This window comes from Oncorhynchus clarkii, chromosome 17 (genome assembly GCF_045791955.1).
Source record: "Oncorhynchus clarkii lewisi isolate Uvic-CL-2024 chromosome 17, UVic_Ocla_1.0, whole genome shotgun sequence".
Lineage (NCBI taxonomy): Eukaryota > Metazoa > Chordata > Actinopteri > Salmoniformes > Salmonidae > Oncorhynchus > Oncorhynchus clarkii.
In genome coordinates, this window is record NC_092163.1 from 73,948,144 (window position 1) to 73,965,643 (window position 17,500).

Below are 17,500 nucleotides of genomic sequence, written 5' to 3' on the forward strand. Positions count from 1 at the left end.
CCCAGTGTCCTCTTGTGTTCATTACTCTTCTTAAACACTCAGAACAGGAAATCCCGGTGTCCTCTTGTGTTCATTCCTCTTCTTAAACACTCATAACAGGAAATCCCAGTGTCCTCTTGTGTTCATTCCTCTTCTTAAACACTCAGAACAGGAAATCCCGGTGTCCTCTTGTGTTCATTCCTCTTCTTAAACACTCATAACAGGAAATCCCAGTGTCTTCTTGTGTTCATTCCTCTTCTTAAACACTCAGAACAGGAAATCCCAGTGTCCTCTTGTGTTCATTCCTCTTCTTAAACACTCAGAACAGGAAATCCCAGTGTCCTCTTGTGTGCATTCCTCTTCTTAAACACTCATAACAGGAAATCCCAGTGTCCTCTTGTGTTCATTCCTCTTCTTAAACACTCATAACAGGAAATCCCAGTGTCCTCTTGTGTTCATTCCTCTTCTTAAAATATTCTAGTTCTCAGCTCTGGAAATGGCAGCAGTTAATTGTCAGCCTCTCTAAATTGTCTGTGTAGTTTCTAATCCGTATTAATCCTGATAGGTTGTGGCCTTTTTTTGACCCCCTGATTGGTGTAGGAAGTGGTGGTTAGTAAGTGTGTGTGTGTGTGTGTGTGTGTGTATGTGTGTGTGTGTGTGTGCGTGTGTGCGTGTGTGCGTGTGTGCGTGTGTGCGTGTGTGCGTGTGTGTGTGTGTGTGTGTGTGTGTGTGTACTAGGCTAGGGCTGCCTGAGCTTGCCTCTGGATTCTCATTATGTAAACCAGGACTAGGTAATTGAACTGAACTGGTTTCCTCTTTGGGGATGGTGTCATTGGCAGCCATTGAGTTGAGGATGGTGGCTGGGTTATTGGAATATATCGTTTTGGGGGGGTATTTCAGAAATGTGTTTCATTACATGTTAATTGTTATATGGGTTTATCTTATGAGGTTTAGTGACAGGTCTTTTTTATATACGTTATGTCGTTTTTACATGGTTTTCACAGCAACATTGTTTTTTATATACGTTCTGTCGTTTTACATGGTTTTCACAGCAACATTGTTTTTTATATACGTTATGTCGTTTTTACATGGTTTTCACAGCAACATTGTTTTTTATATACGTTCTGTCGTTTTACATGGTTTTCACAGCAACATTGTTTTTTATATACGTTATGTCGTTTTTACATGGTTTTCACAGCAACATTGTTTTTCATATACGTTATGTCGTTTTTACATGGTTTTCACAGCAACATTGTTTTTTATATACGTTATGTCGTTTTACATGGTTTTCACAGCAACATTGTTTTTTATATACGTTATGTCGTTTTTACATGGTTTTCACAGCAACATTGTTTTTTATATACGTTATGTCGTTTTACATGGTTTTCACAGCAACATTGTTTTTTATATACGTTATGTCGTTTTACATGGTTTTCACAGCAACATTGTTTTTTATATACGTTATGTCGTTTTTACATGGTTTTCACATCAACATTGTTTTTTATATACGTTATGTGGTTTTACATGGTTTTCACAGCAACATTGTTTTTTATATACGTTATGTGGTTTTACATGGTTTTCACAGCAACATTGTTTTTTATATACGTTATGTCGTTTTTACATGGTTTTCACAGCAACATTGTTTTTTATATACGTTAGGTCGTTTTACATGGTTTTCACAGCAACATTGTTTTTTATATACGTTATGTCGTTTTACATGGTTTTCACAGCAACATTGTTTTTTATATACGTTATGTCGTTTTTACATGGTTTTCACAGCAACATTGTTTTTTATATACGTTATGTGGTTTTACATGGTTTTCACAGCAACATTGTTTTTTATATACGTTATGTCGTTTTTACATGGTTTTCACAGCAACATTGTTTTTTATATACGTTATGTCGTTTTACATGGTTTTCACAGCAACATTGTTTTTTATATACGTTATGTCGTTTTACATGGTTTTCACAGCAACATTGTTTTTTATATACGTTATGTCGTTTTTACATGGTTTTCACAGCAACATTGTTTTTTATATACGTTATGTCGTTTTTACATGGTTTTCACAGCAACATTGTTTTTTATATACGTTCTGTCGTTTTACATGGTTTTCACAGCAACATTGTTTTTTATATACGTTATGTCGTTTTTACATGGTTTTCACAGCAACATTGTTTTTTATATACGTTATGTCGTTTTACATGGTTTTCACAGCAACATTGTTTTTTATATACGTTATGTCGTTTTACATGTTTTTCACAGCAACATTGTTTTTTATATACGTTATGTCGTTTTACATGGTTTTCACAGCAACATTGTTTTTTATATACGTTATGTCGTTTTACATGGTTTTCACAGCAACATTGTTTTTTATATACGTTATGTCGTTTTACATGGTTTTCACAGCAACATTGTTTTTTATATACGCTATGTCGTTTTACATGGTTTTCACATTAACATTGTTTTTTATATACGTTATGTCGTTTTACATGGTTTTCACAGCAACATTGTTTTTTATATACGTTATGTCGTTTTTACATGGTTTTCACATTAACATTGTTTTTTATATACGTTATGTCGTTTTACATGGTTTTCACAGCAACATTGTTTTTTATATACGTTATGTCGTTTTTACATGGTTTTCACAGCAACATTGTTTTTTATATACGTTATGTCGTTTTACATGGTTTTCACAGCAACATTGTTTTTTATATACGTTATGTCGTTTTACATGGTTTTCACAGCAACATTGTTTTTTATATACGTTATGTCGTTTTTACATGGTTTTCACAGCAACATTGTTTTTTATATACGTTATGTGGTTTTACATGGTTTTCACAGCAACATTGTTTTTTATATACGTTATGTCGTTTTTACATGGTTTTCACAGCAACATTGTTTTTTATATACGTTATGTCGTTTTACATGGTTTTCACAGCAACATTGTTTTTTATATACGTTATGTCGTTTTACATGGTTTTCACAGCAACATTGTTTTTTATATACGTTATGTCGTTTTTACATGGTTTTCACAGCAACATTGTTTTTTATATACGTTATGTCGTTTTTACATGGTTTTCACAGCAACATTGTTTTTTATATACGTTCTGTCGTTTTACATGGTTTTCACAGCAACATTGTTTTTTATATACGTTATGTCGTTTTTACATGGTTTTCACAGCAACATTGTTTTTTATATACGTTATGTCGTTTTACATGGTTTTCACAGCAACATTGTTTTTTATATACGTTATGTCGTTTTACATGTTTTTCACAGCAACATTGTTTTTTATATACGTTATGTCGTTTTACATGGTTTTCACAGCAACATTGTTTTTTATATACGTTATGTCGTTTTACATGGTTTTCACAGCAACATTGTTTTTTATATACGTTATGTCGTTTTACATGGTTTTCACAGCAACATTGTTTTTTATATACGCTATGTCGTTTTACATGGTTTTCACATTAACATTGTTTTTTATATACGTTATGTCGTTTTACATGGTTTTCACAGCAACATTGTTTTTTATATACGTTATGTCGTTTTTACATGGTTTTCACATTAACATTGTTTTTTATATACGTTATGTCGTTTTACATGGTTTTCACAGCAACATTGTTTTTTATATACGTTATGTCGTTTTACATGGTTTTCACAGCAACATTGTTTTTTATATACGTTATGTCGTTTTACATGGTTTTCACAGCAACATTGTTTTTTATATACGTTATGTCGTTTTACATGGTTTTCACAGCAACATTGTTTTTTATATACGTTATGTCGTTTTACATGGTTTTCACAGCAACATTGTTTTTTATATACGTTATGTCGTTTTTACATGGTTTTCACAGCAACATTGTTTTTTATATACGTTATGTCGTTTTTACATGGTTTTCACAGCAACATTGTTTTTTATATACGTTATGTCGTTTTACATGGTTTTCACAGCAACAGTGTTTTTTATATACGTTATGTCGTTTTACATGGTTTTCACAGCAACATTGTTTTTTATATACGTTATGTCGTTTTTACATGGTTTTCACAGCAACATTGTTTTTTATATACGTTATGTCGTTTTACATGGTTTTCACAGCAACATTGTTTTTTATATACGTTATGTCGTTTTACATGGTTTTCACAGCAACATTGTTTTTGGAACACGTTTACATCCATCTGTGAGCTTTGAATCAATCCAAGTTATTGTTTCTCTACACACTGTGTGTGTGTGTGTGTGTGTGTGTGTGTGTGTGTGTGTGTGTGTGTGTGTGTGTGTTCTCAGTTCAAAGTCTTGGGCTCTAGCCTTCATCATAAGAATACATTTTTTCGAAGTGTTTTCCACGTTTCATATTTCTTTGTCTTGAACAAACTGGAAAGAAAATGTTTTCTGGGACTTTTCCAGTTTTGAGAAACTGACACTGAAAATAAGACTCAGACTGCTGCTCTGTGCAAACATACACTCCTGTCCTCCCCCCTCAAACATACACTCCTGTCCTCCCCCCTCAAACATACACTCCTGCCCTCCCCCCTCAAACATACACTTCTGTCCTCCCCCCTCAAACATACACTCCTGTCCTCCCCCCTCAAACATACACTTCTGTCCTCCCCCCTCAAACATACACTCCTGTCCTCCCCCAGTTGACAAGGTAAAAATCTGTTGTTCTGCCCCTGAGCAAGGGACTTAACCCACTGTTCCCCAGGCGCCGGGGATTAAGGCAGCCCCCCGCACCTCTGATTCAGAGGGGTTGGGTTAAATGTGGAAGACACATTTCAGTTGTACAACTGACTAGGTGTCCCCCTTTTCTTTTCCTACCTCCCAAAACAACAACATCCCTATGGGCTTGGTACAAAACATCCAGAACATTTACAGTAGCAGTTTCTACAAAAACAGCTCAAGATTCTCAGGGAAAAGTATCAACAGGTTCTGAATACTATATATTTAGCCAGAGCCAAATATATACATATTGTCTGGTTTCATATGCACATCACACCCATAAGTCAGTATACTGGGCATTAATTAACATGCCCCCATCAACCTCATACGGTATTAAAAAGAAGATACTATGACTGAATTTATAGAGGTGATATTGTTCTGCTGTCTTCTAACAGCTCTGCTCCCTACAGAAATCTGGATTTAACTGGCATTACAATGACTGCTGAGCAATAAAATATTTATAGGATGTGCCAAATGGCAGCCTATTCCCTTAACAGTGCCACACTTTTCACACACTTGCCAGTGTTTTCCCTACTTACAACTCAGGGAATAGGCGGTACACCGGAGCAGATCTTTCCCACAGAGACAGTTAACTAAGAGTGGGTGGGTTCTCCTGTGGTGTCCAGTCTGATTGACAACCCTGTCCTCCAATGAACTGCTTTCTCCCTGCTGATAACCCAAATCCCTCTCCCTGCCCTTCCTCGTCCTTTACTTCCTGGTTCCTGGGAAACCCCACCCCCAATCCCAGTAAGCCTCCCTCTTTAAGTGTACTTCTGTTTTATCCCTTACTGTACTGTAGGTATTCCTTCCTTTAACCCAGAGCCAAACCCCTAAACTTGATGGATAACCGTACCTCCCCTAATCCTAAACCTGACCCTGTCATTGGCTAGTCTGAGTGGCAGATGTTGTTTCTGCTGTCTTGTCACAGGCTGGAACAAACTGTCACACAGGCTAGCCATCCCCTATTCCCTATCCCTGAACCTAAACCTAACCCTACCAGTATAACCCTTTCTCCTCTAGCCATAGCGCTCAATATGCTCCTAACTTCCTCTCTTCTCCTCTCCTCTCCTCTCCTAACCCTGCTTCTCTTCTCTCCTCTCCTCCCCTAACCGTGCTTCTCTCCTCTCCTAACCCTGCTCCTCTCTTCTTCTCTCCTAACCCTGCTCCTCTCTTCTTCTCTCCTAACCCTACTTCTCTCCTCTCCTCTCCTAACCCTGCTCCTCTCTTCTTCTCTCCTAACTCTGCTCCTGTCTTCTTCTCTCCTAACCCTGCTCCTCTCTTCTTCTCTCCTAACCCTGCTTCTCTCCTCTCCTCTCCTAACCCTGCTCCTCTCTTCTTCTCTCCTAACCCTGCTCCTCTCCTCTCCTAACCCTGATCCTTTCCTCTCCTAACCCTGATCCTCTCTTCCCCTCTCCTAACCATGCTCCTCTCCTCTCCTAACTCTGCTCCTCTCGTCTCCTAACCCTGCTCCTCTCTTCTACTCTCCTAATCCTGCTTCTCTCCTCTCCTCTCCTAACCCTGCTCCTCCCTTCTCCTCTCCTAACCCTGCTCCTCTCTTCTCCTCTCCTAACCCTGCTCCTTTCTTCTACTCTCCTAACCCTGCTCCTCTCTTCTACTCTCTTAACCCTGATACTCTCTTCTCCTCTCCTAACCCTGCTCCTTTCCTCTCCTCTCCTAACCCTGATACTCTCTTATCCTCTCCTAATCCTGCTCCTTTCCTCTCCTCTCCTAACCTTGCTCCTCTCCTCTCCTAACCCTGCTCCTCTCCTCTCCTAACCCTGCTCCTCTCCTCTCCTAACCATGCTCCTCTCCTCTCCTAACCCTGCTCCCCTCCTCTCCTAACCGTGCTCCTCTCCTAACCCTGCTTCTCTCCTAACCCTGCTCCTCTCCTCTCCTAACCCTGCTCCTCTCCTCACCCTGCTCCTCTCTTAACCCTGCTCCTCTCCTCTTCTGCTCCTCTCCTAACCCTGCTCCTCTCCTAACCCTGCTCCTCTCCTGTTCTGCTCCTCTCCTAGCCCTGCTCCTCTCCTGTTCTGCTCCTCTCCTGTTCTGCTCCTCTCCTAACCCTGCTCCTCTCCTAACCCTGCTCCTCTCCTGTTCTGCTCCTCTCCTAACCCTGCTCCTCTCCTCTTCTGCTCCTTTCCTAACCCTGCTCCTCTCCTAACCCTGCTCCTCTCCTCTTCTGCTCCTCTCCTAACCCTGCTCCTCTCCTCTTCTGCTCCTCTCCTAACCCTGCTCCTCTCCTGTTCTGTCTTCAGGTCAGATGACAGCGACTCCTCTCACTCTGAGGTTCTCAGGTAGAGATATCTATCTGTCCCTGCAATTCTATCTCTCCTCTTGCCTGATTGGCCAGTCACTCGGCTGGCCCCTCCTCCTTTCCCGGGCTGGGCAGAGTCGATGTGGAGCATGATTTAGCCTCATTGGTCCCCCCTCACCCTCCTCCAATCCCCTTCCACCAGTGTGGTGTGCAGTGTCCCTCCCCCTATGGCATCTGAACTAATCTTTCTGTCTGGAGAGCTTTGGGTGAGGTATTCAATGAATTCAAGCTAAGGCTACTGTGAGATTCACAAATGACTTAGTGGATAGCATAAATATAAAGCATTGAGAGCACACAGATAGGCATTGGTAATGCTCTCTCTCTCCTCTCTGTCTGTCTCTCTCCTCTCTCTCTGTCTGTCTGTCTGTCTCTCACTCTCTCTTTCTCTGTCTCTCTCTCTCCTCTCTGTCTGTCTGTCTGTCTGTCTCTCTCCTCTCTGTCTGTCTCTCTCCTCTCTCTCTGTCTGTCTGTCTGTCTGTCTATCTGTCTCTCACTCTCTCTTTCTCTGTCTATCTCTCTCCTCTCTGTCTGTCTGTCTGTCTCTCTCCTCTCTCTCTCTGTCTAATCTAATTGACGTCGAGGTACAGCCGTATCTCTGTTGTTTGCGTCCTATTTATACTGTATTATTATAGATAACTGTATTTTAGATAACTGTACTATAGATACTTATAGATACTGTATTATTATAGAAACGGTATTATAGGTATCTGTACTATTATAACTGTATTGTTATAGATAACTGTATTATTATTATAGATTACTGTATTATTATAGATAACTGTATTATTATAGACAACTGTATTATTATAGATAACTATTGTTATAAATAACTGTAGTATAGATAACTATATTATTATAGACAACTGTATTATTATAGACAACTGTATTATAGATAACTGTATTATTATAGATAACTGTTATAGATAACTATTATTATAAATAACTGTAGTATAGATAACTATATTATTATAGATAACTGTATTGTTTATAACTGTATTGTTATAGATAACTGTATTATTGTAGATAACTGTATTATTATAGATAACTGTATTATTGTAGATAACTGTATTATTGTAGATAACTGTATTATTATAGATAACTGTATTGTTATAGATAACTGTATTATTGTAGATAACTGTATTATTATAGATAACTGTATTATTGTAGATAACTGTATTATTATAGATAACTGTATTATTATAGACAACTGTATTGTTATAGATAACTGTATTATTGTAGATAACTGTATTATTATAGATAACTGTATTGTTATAGATAACTGTTATAGATAACTGTATTGTTATAGATAACTGTATTATTAAAGATAACTGTATTATTAAAGATAACTGTATTATTGTAGATGACTGTATTATTATAGATGACTGTTATAGATAACTGTATTATTATAGATGACTGTATTATTATAGACAACTGTATTATTATAGATAACTGTATTTTAGTAGATACCTGTATTATTATAGATAACTGTATTATTATAGTTAACTCTGTTTTAGTAGATACCTGTATTGTTATAGATAACTGTATTATTATAGATAACTGTATTTTAGATAACTGTAGTATAGATAACTATTATTATAGGCAACTGTAGTATAGATAACTGTATTATTAAAGATAACTGTATTATTATAGACAACTATTATTATAGACAACTGTATTATTATAGACAACTGTATTATTATAGATAACTATTATTATAGACAACTGTATTATTATAGATGACTGTATTATTATAGATGACTGTATTATTATAGACAACTAGATTATTATAGATAACTGTATTATTATAGATAACTGTATTTTAGAAAACTGTATTATTATAGACAACTGTATTATAGATAACTGTATTATTATAGATAACTGTATTATTATAGATAACTGTATTATTATAGACAACTGTATTGTTATAGATCACTGTATTATTATAGATAACTGTTATAGATAACTGTATTATTATAGATAAATGTTATAGATAACTGTTTTATTATAAATAACTGTATTATTATAGATAACTGTATTATTAAAGACAACTGTATTATTATAGATCACTGTATTGTTATAGATAACTGTATTAGATAACTGTATTATTATAGATAAATGTTATAGATAACTACTATTATTGACAACTGTATTATTATAGACAACTGTATTATTATAGACAACTGTATTATTATAGACAACTGTATTATTATAGACAACTGTACTATAGAAACTGTATTATTATAGACAACTGTATTGTTATAGATGACTGTATTATTATAAATAACTGTTGTTATAGATAACTGTTATAGATAACTGTATTATTATAGACAACTGTATTATTATAGATAACTGTATTATTATAGATACTGTATTATTTTAGAGAACTGTATTGTTATAGATAACTCTATTATTATAGACAACTGTATTATTATAGACAACTGTACTATAGAAACTGTATTATTATAGATAACTGTATTATTATAGACAGCTGTATTATTATAGACAACTGTATTGTTATAGATCACTGTATTATTATAGATAACTGTATTAGATAACTGTATTATTATAGATAAATGTTATAGATAACTACTATTATTGACAACTGTATTATTATAGACAACTGTATTATTATAGACAACTGTATTATTATAGACAACTGTACTATAGAAACTGTATTATTATAGACAACTGTATTGTTATAGATAACTGTATTATTATAAATAACTGTTGTTATAGATAACTGTTATAGATAACTGTATTATTATAGACAACTGTATTATTATAGATAACTGTATTATTATAGATACTGTATTATTTTAGAGAACTGTATTGTTATAGATAACTCTATTATTATAGACAACTGTATTATTATAGACAACTGTACTATAGAAACTGTATTATAATAGACAACTGTATTATTATAGACAACTGTATTATTATAGACAACTGTATTATTATAGACAACTGTATTGTTATAGATAACTGTATTATTATAGATAACTGTATTGTTATAGATAACTGTATTATTATAGATAACTGTATTGTTATAGATAACTGTACTATAGAAACTGTATTATTATAGACAACTGAACTATAGAAACTGTATTATTATAGACAACTGTATTATTATAGATAACTGTATTGTTATAGATAACTGTATTATTATAGATAACTGTATTATTATAGATAACTATATTATTATATATACTGTATTATTTTAGATAACTGTATTATTGTAGATAACTGTATTATTATAGACAACTGTATTATTATAGACAACTGTACAATAGAAACTGTATTATTATAGACAACTGTATTGTTATAGATAACTGTATTATTATAGATAACTCTTATAGATAACTGTATTATTATAGACAACTGTATTATTATAGACAACTGTATTATTATAGATAACTGTATTATTATAGATAACTGTATTATTATAGATAACTGTTATAGATAACTGTATTATTATAGACAACTGTATTGTTATAGATAACTGTATTATTATAGATAACTGTATTATTATAGATAACTGTATTATTATAGACAACTGTATTATTATAGACAACTGTATTATTAGAGACAACTGTACTATAGAAACATTATTATTATAGACAACTGGACTATTATAGATAACTGTATTGTTATAGATAACTGTATTGTTATAGATAACTGTATTGTTATAGATAACTGTATTGTTATAGATAACTGTACTATAGAAACTGTATTATTATAGATAACTGTATTATTATAGACAACTGTATTATTATAGATAACTGTATTGTTATAGATAACTGTATTATTATAGACAACTGTATTATTATAGATAACTGTATTATTATAGATAACTGTACCATAGAAACTGTATTATTATAGATAACTGTATTATTATAGACAACTGTATTATTATAGATAACTGTATTGTTATAGATAACTGTATTATTATAGACAACTGTATTATTATAGATAACTGTATTATTATAGATAACTGTACTATAGAAACTGTATTATTATAGATAACTGTATTATTATAGACAACTGTATTATTATAGATAACTGTATTATTATAGATAACTGTATTGTTATAGATAACTGTTCCTAGGCCATCATTGAAAATAAGAATTTGTTCTTAACTGACTTGCCTTGTTAAATAAAGGTAAAATAAATAAAAATACAATTAGGTAGGTATCTAATTTACAAATAAAATATATATATATTTTCTTTAGGAATGTAGTGAAATAAAAGTAAAAGTTGTCAAAAATATCAATATTAAAGTAATGTACAGATACCCCAAAAACTACTTCAGTAGTACTTTAGAGTAATTTTACTGAAGTACTTTACACCACTGCTCCCAGCAATAAGATGCATTCAGAAGACACCCCTCCCTTCAACACCCTTTTATCCATAAACCACATGTGCCCAATTCCAAACCGACAGGGAATATTTGGAATTAGGCCGATATACTAGCCCTGTCACACCTTACCTCCATCCTGTGTGACCAGACAAAGTCATGGTTCCAATCCAACCACTCATTCAGTCGTTTCGGATTGGAACTGGGCCCTAGGCCGCAGACAGAGGAGAGGGGGTTTGGAACTGGGCCCTAGGCCACAGACAGAGGAGATGGGGAGGGGGTTTGGAACTGGGCCCTAGGCCACAGAAAGAGGGGGTGAGATGTGACACACACACACTCACTCACTCACCCATTCACCCATCTGTCCCAGAAGCCTCTGCTTCGGACCAAACTCTGAACTGAGATTGGCTCAAGAGAGGCGAGGGCCACAAATAAGCACACTCTTGATTGCTGGAGATGCTGCATGTAGATATGATGCCACAGGATGTTGTGGTGTTGTTGTTGTGTTTGAGTTGTGCTTCTTATCTTCGATGCAGTGAACCCCCGCTGTTCGTTCTCCATCATCATTTGAATGAAACTGCACCGTGTTCCTATATGTTCTTTTTCTGTTCTTTTGATTTGTGTTGTTATTGCTTTAGCTGACATGCAGCTTCTCTCTTCCTGTTGTTCTGAGTGTGTGGCTGAGGCTGCTCTGGCAGTCATGACATGCATGCAGCTTCTCTCTTCCTGTTGTTCTGAGTGTGTGGCTGAGGCTGCTCTGGCAGTCATGACATGCATGCAGCTTCTCTCTTCCTGTTGTTCTGAGTGTGTGGCTGAGGCTGCTCTGGCAGTCATGACATGCATGCAGCTTCTCTCTTCCTGTTGTTCTGAGTGTGTGGCTGAGGCTGCTCTGGCAGTCATGACATGCATGCAGCTTCTCTCTTCCTGTTGTTCTGAGTGTGTGGCTGAGGCTGCTCTGGCAGTCATGACATGCATGCAGCTTCTCTCTTCCTGTTGTTCTGAGTGTGTGGCTGAGGCTGCTCTGGCAGTCATGACATGCATGCAGCTTCTCTCTTCCTGTTGTTCTGAGTGTGTGGCTGAGGCTGCTCTGGCAGTCATGACATGCATGCAGCTTCTCTCTTCCTGTTGTTCTGAGTGTGTGGCTGAGGCTGCTCTGGCAGTCATGACATGCATGCAGCTTCTCTCTTCCTGTTGTTCTGAGTGTGTGGCTGAGGCTGCTCTGGCAGTCATGACATGCATGCAGCTTCTCTCTTCCTGTTGTTCTGAGTGTGTGGCTGAGGCTGCTCTGGCAGTCATGACATGCATGCAGCTTCTCTCTTCCTGTTGTTCTGAGTGTGTGGCTGAGGCTGCTCTGGCAGTCATGACATGCATGCAGCTTCTCTCTTCCTGTTGTTCTGAGTGTGTGGCTGAGGCTGCTCTGGCAGTCATGACATGCATGCAGCTTCTCTCTTCCTGTTGTTCTGAGTGTGTGGCTGAGGCTGCTCTGGCAGTCATGACATGCATGCAGCTTCTCTCTTCCTGTTGTTCTGAGTGTGTGGCTGAGGCTGCTCTGGCAGTCATGACATGCATGCAGCTTCTCTCTTCCTGTTGTTCTGAGTGTGTGGCTGAGGCTGCTCTGGCAGTCATGACATGCATGCAGCTTCTCTCTTCCTGTTGTTCTGAGTGTGTGGCTGAGGCTGCTCTGGCAGTCATGACATGCATGCAGCTTCTCTCTTCCTGTTGTTCTGAGTGTGTGGCTGAGGCTGCTCTGGCAGTCATGACATGCATGCAGCTTCTCTCTTCCTGTTGTTCTGAGTGTGTGGCTGAGGCTGCTCTGGCAGTCATGACATGCATGCAGCTTCTCTCTTCCTGTTGTTCTGAGTGTGTGGCTGAGGCTGCTCTGGCAGTCATGACATGCATGCAGCTTCTCTCTTCCTGTTGTTCTGAGTGTGTGGCTGAGGCTGCTCTGGCAGTCATGACATGCATGCAGCTTCTCTCTTCCTGTTGTTCTGAGTGTGTGGCTGAGGCTGCTCTGGCAGTCATGACATGCATGCAGCTTCTCTCTTCCTGTTGTTCTGAGTGTGTGGCTGAGGCTGCTCTGGCAGTCATGACATGCATGCAGCTTCTCTCTTCCTGTTGTTCTGAGTGTGTGGCTGAGGCTGCTCTGGCAGTCATGACATGCTGTTCACCTGCTTTTAAAGCACCAAGCATGTCACTACATAGAGAGGAAGGGGAAGTGATATGTGACTTGGGGAAGAGGACAAGTGTTTGTGTGTGTGTGTGTGTGTGTGTGTCTGGGGAAGGGGGGGGGGGGGGTTCTAGGGAGACTTATCTGTCCCAGTTTTGTCTTTAATGACTGGTCCCTATTCCCCACACACAAAGGAGGAAGGGATAGAGCAAAAGAGGGAGATTTAGAGAGAGTTATTTCTGTGGAGTAGAGATGGCTGCTTCCACTGCCAGCCAGGAGATGGATGGTTTTAGGTCAGGCTCTCTAATTGGGCTTCCAAAAAAAGAGAGGGATGGAGAGAGAGAAGGAGAGTAAGGGATGGAGAGAGAGAAGGAGAGGAAGGGATGGAGAGAGAGAGAGAAGGAGAGGAAGGGATGGAGAGAGAGAAGGAGAGGAATGGATGTAGAGAGAGAATGAGAGGAAGGGATGGAGAGAGAGAAGGAGAGGAAGGGATGTAGAGAGAGAAGGAGAGGAAGGGATGTAGAGAGAGAATGAGAGGAAGGGATTGAGAGAGAGAAGGAGAGAGAGAAGGAGAGGAAGGGATGGAGAGAGAGAAGGAGAGAGAGAAGGAGAGGAAGGGATGGAGAGAGAGAAGGAGAGGAAGGGATGTAGAGAGAGAATGAGAGGAAGGGATGGAGAGAGAGAAGGAGAGAGAGAAGGAGAGGAAGGGATGGAGAGAGAGAAGGAGAGGAAGGAAGGGAGAAGTTACATGTCTTTATCCCCAGTAAGGGGCATGGTAGAGCTGTGCTCTTTACCCTATTGTGTTCTAGTGTGTTTTTAGATGTTTTGTATCTGTGTGGGGTCAGTGGTCTGTGTGTGTATTGTGTTCTAGTGTGTTGTGTGTGTGTATTGTGTTCTAGTGTGTTGTGTGTGCGTATTGTGTGTGTGTATTGTGTTCTAGTGTGTGTGTATTGTATTCTTTGTGTGTTTTTAGATGTTTTGTATCTGTGTGGGGTCATTGGTCTGTGTGTTGTGTGTGTTTAACAGTGTGTCTCCAACAGGGGTGTGATCAGTCCCACGGGGGGTGTGAAGGGAGGGCGGACTGCGCCCCTCCAGTGTTCTGCCGTGGCAGAGGGACACTCTAAACCTGTCCTCTGTGTGGACGCTACAGATGAACTGCTCTTTACGGGATCTAAGGGTACGTCAGCGTTGCCATGACAACACCAACGCTGTCCTCCCAGCTGGGGTCAGGAGTTTCTTCTTATCATGGTAGCTTGCCAGGAAAACCTCTGGACGTACTGTACTTTTTAAAGAGGACATTTGTTGTTCATCATATAGACAAATAATAGATATCAGAGGAGGCTGGTGGAAGGAGCAATAGGAAGAGACAGGCTCATTGTAATGGCTGGATTGGATTGACAGAATGGAGTCAAACATGTGGTTTCCATGTGTTTGATTTATTCCATACCATTCCATTGACTCCATTCCAGCCATTACGATGAGCCTGTCCTCCTATATCGTCTTCCACCAGCCTCCTCTGATATCTATTATTTGTCCTCTGATCCTTGTACATATAAAAACAGACATTGAATCACACATTTTTTTGTTGCCCAATCAATTCATTATCAAGACCTTAATTAGGCTGAAATAAAAACAGGTTAGAAGTTTTAGGTTTTTGTTTTTTTGATCCATCTCTCCTGGTCTCTCCCTCTCTCTCTCTCTCTCAGACCAGACGTGTAAGATGTGGAACCTGGTGACGGGACAGGAGATCGTCACGTTGAAAGGCCATCCCAACAATGTGGTGTCAGTCAAATACTGTTCCTCCTCCTGCCTCGTCTTCTCAGTCTCCACCTCATACATCAAGGTCTGGGACATACGAGACTCTGCCAAGTGTGTCCGCACCCTCACGTGAGTGGCTCTCTGTCTCTCTCCACCAATCACAGCTCACCGTACCCACGCTAACCCACCAATCAGTCTGTCTCTGTTATAGCCTAATGGAAATGTTGACTGTTAGGAAGGGAGATTATTCAGACAACTAGACAGGATGTTTTAATGGTGACATGACATTATTATTCAGACAACTAGACAGGATGTTTTAATGGTGACATGACATTATTATTCAGACAACTAGACAGGATGTTTTAATGGTAACATGACATTATTATTCAGACAACTAGACAGGATGTTTTAATGGTGACATGACATTATTATTCAGACAACTAGACAGGATGTTTTAATGGTAACATGACATTATTATTCAGACAACTAGACAGGATGTTTTAATGGTAACATGACATTATTATTCAGACAACCAGACAGGATGTTTTAATGGTAACATGACATTATTATTCAGACAACTAGACAGGATGTTTTAATGGTGACATGACATTATTATTCAGACAACTAGACAGGATGTTTTAATGGTAACAGGAGATTATTATTCAGACAACTAGACAGGATGTTTTAATGGTGACATGACATTATTATTCAGACAACTAGACAGGATGTTTTAATGGTAACAGGAGATTATTATTCAGACAACTAGACAGGATGTTTTAATGGTGACATGACATTATTATTCAGACAACTAGACAGGATGTTTTAATGGTAACATGACATTATTATTCAGACAACTAGACAGGATGTTTTAATGGTGACATGACATTATTATTCAGACAACTAGACAGGATGTTTTAATGGTAACATGACATTATTATTCAGACAACTAGACAGGATGTTTTAATGGTAACAGGAGATTATTATTCAGACAACTAGACAGGATGTTTTAATGGTAACATAATATACCAAAGCAACACACAACAAAGTCAATAATGAGCTTGATCTTGATCTCAATGCCCCCCACCACCACCCCTCTCTCTCTCTCCAGGTCTTCAGGCCAGGTGATATCGGGGGATGCGTGTGCTGGCACCACCACCCGTACCATCACGGTGGCACAGGGTGAATACCAGATGAATCAGATCGCCCTCAACCCCTCTGGCTCTGTCCTCTATGCTGCCGCTGGCAACACCGTACGCACCTGGGACCTCACCAGGTAACACACACACATACAGACAACACACACATACACACATTCAGACACACACACACACATACAGACAACACACACATACAACACCGTACGCACCTGGGACCTCACCAGGTAACACACACACATACAAACACACACACACACACATTCAGACACACACACACACATACAGACAGGCAACACCGTACACACCTGGGACCTCACCAGGTAACACACACACATACAGACACACACACATACAGACACACACACATTCAGACACACACACATACAGACACACACACATTCAGACACACACACATACAGACACACACACATTCAGACACACACACATACTGACACACACACATACAGACACACACACATACAGACACACACACATATAGACACACACACATACAGACACACATACACACACACATTCAGACACACACACACACATACAGACACACACACACACACACATTCAGACACACACACACATACAGACAGACAACACCGTACGCACCTGGGACCTCACCAGGTAACACACACACATACATACAGACAGACACACACACACATACAGACAGACACACACACATACAGACACACATACACACACACATACAGACAGACACACACACATACAGACAGACACACACACATACAGACAGACACACACACACATACAGACAGGCAACACCGTACGCACCTGGGACTTCACCAGGTAACACACACACATACAGACACACACACACATACACGTTCAGACACACACACACACATACAGACAGACAACACCGTATGCACCTGGGACCTCACCAGGTAACACACACACATACCGACACACACACACATACACGTTCAGACACACACACACACACATACAGACAGACAACACCGTACGCACCTGGGACCTCACCAGGTAACACACACACATATAGACACACACACACA

The 17,500-nt window shown here is 38.5% G+C and overlaps 1 protein-coding gene across 1 annotated transcript in view; it reads left to right on the forward strand.

Annotated features, from left to right (window-relative positions):
* The window catches only part of LOC139371420 (kinesin-like protein KIF21B), a 159,124-nt gene that overhangs the window by 135,127 nt on the left and 6,497 nt on the right, over positions 1-17,500 (forward strand). Inside the window, exons 27-30 of the mRNA XM_071111820.1 lie at positions 6,954-6,992; positions 14,574-14,710; positions 15,240-15,420; positions 16,400-16,564. Of these exons, the coding sequence (XP_070967921.1) occupies positions 6,954-6,992; positions 14,574-14,710; positions 15,240-15,420; positions 16,400-16,564 (522 nt within the window). The remainder of the gene's footprint in view (positions 1-6,953; positions 6,993-14,573; positions 14,711-15,239; positions 15,421-16,399; positions 16,565-17,500) is intronic.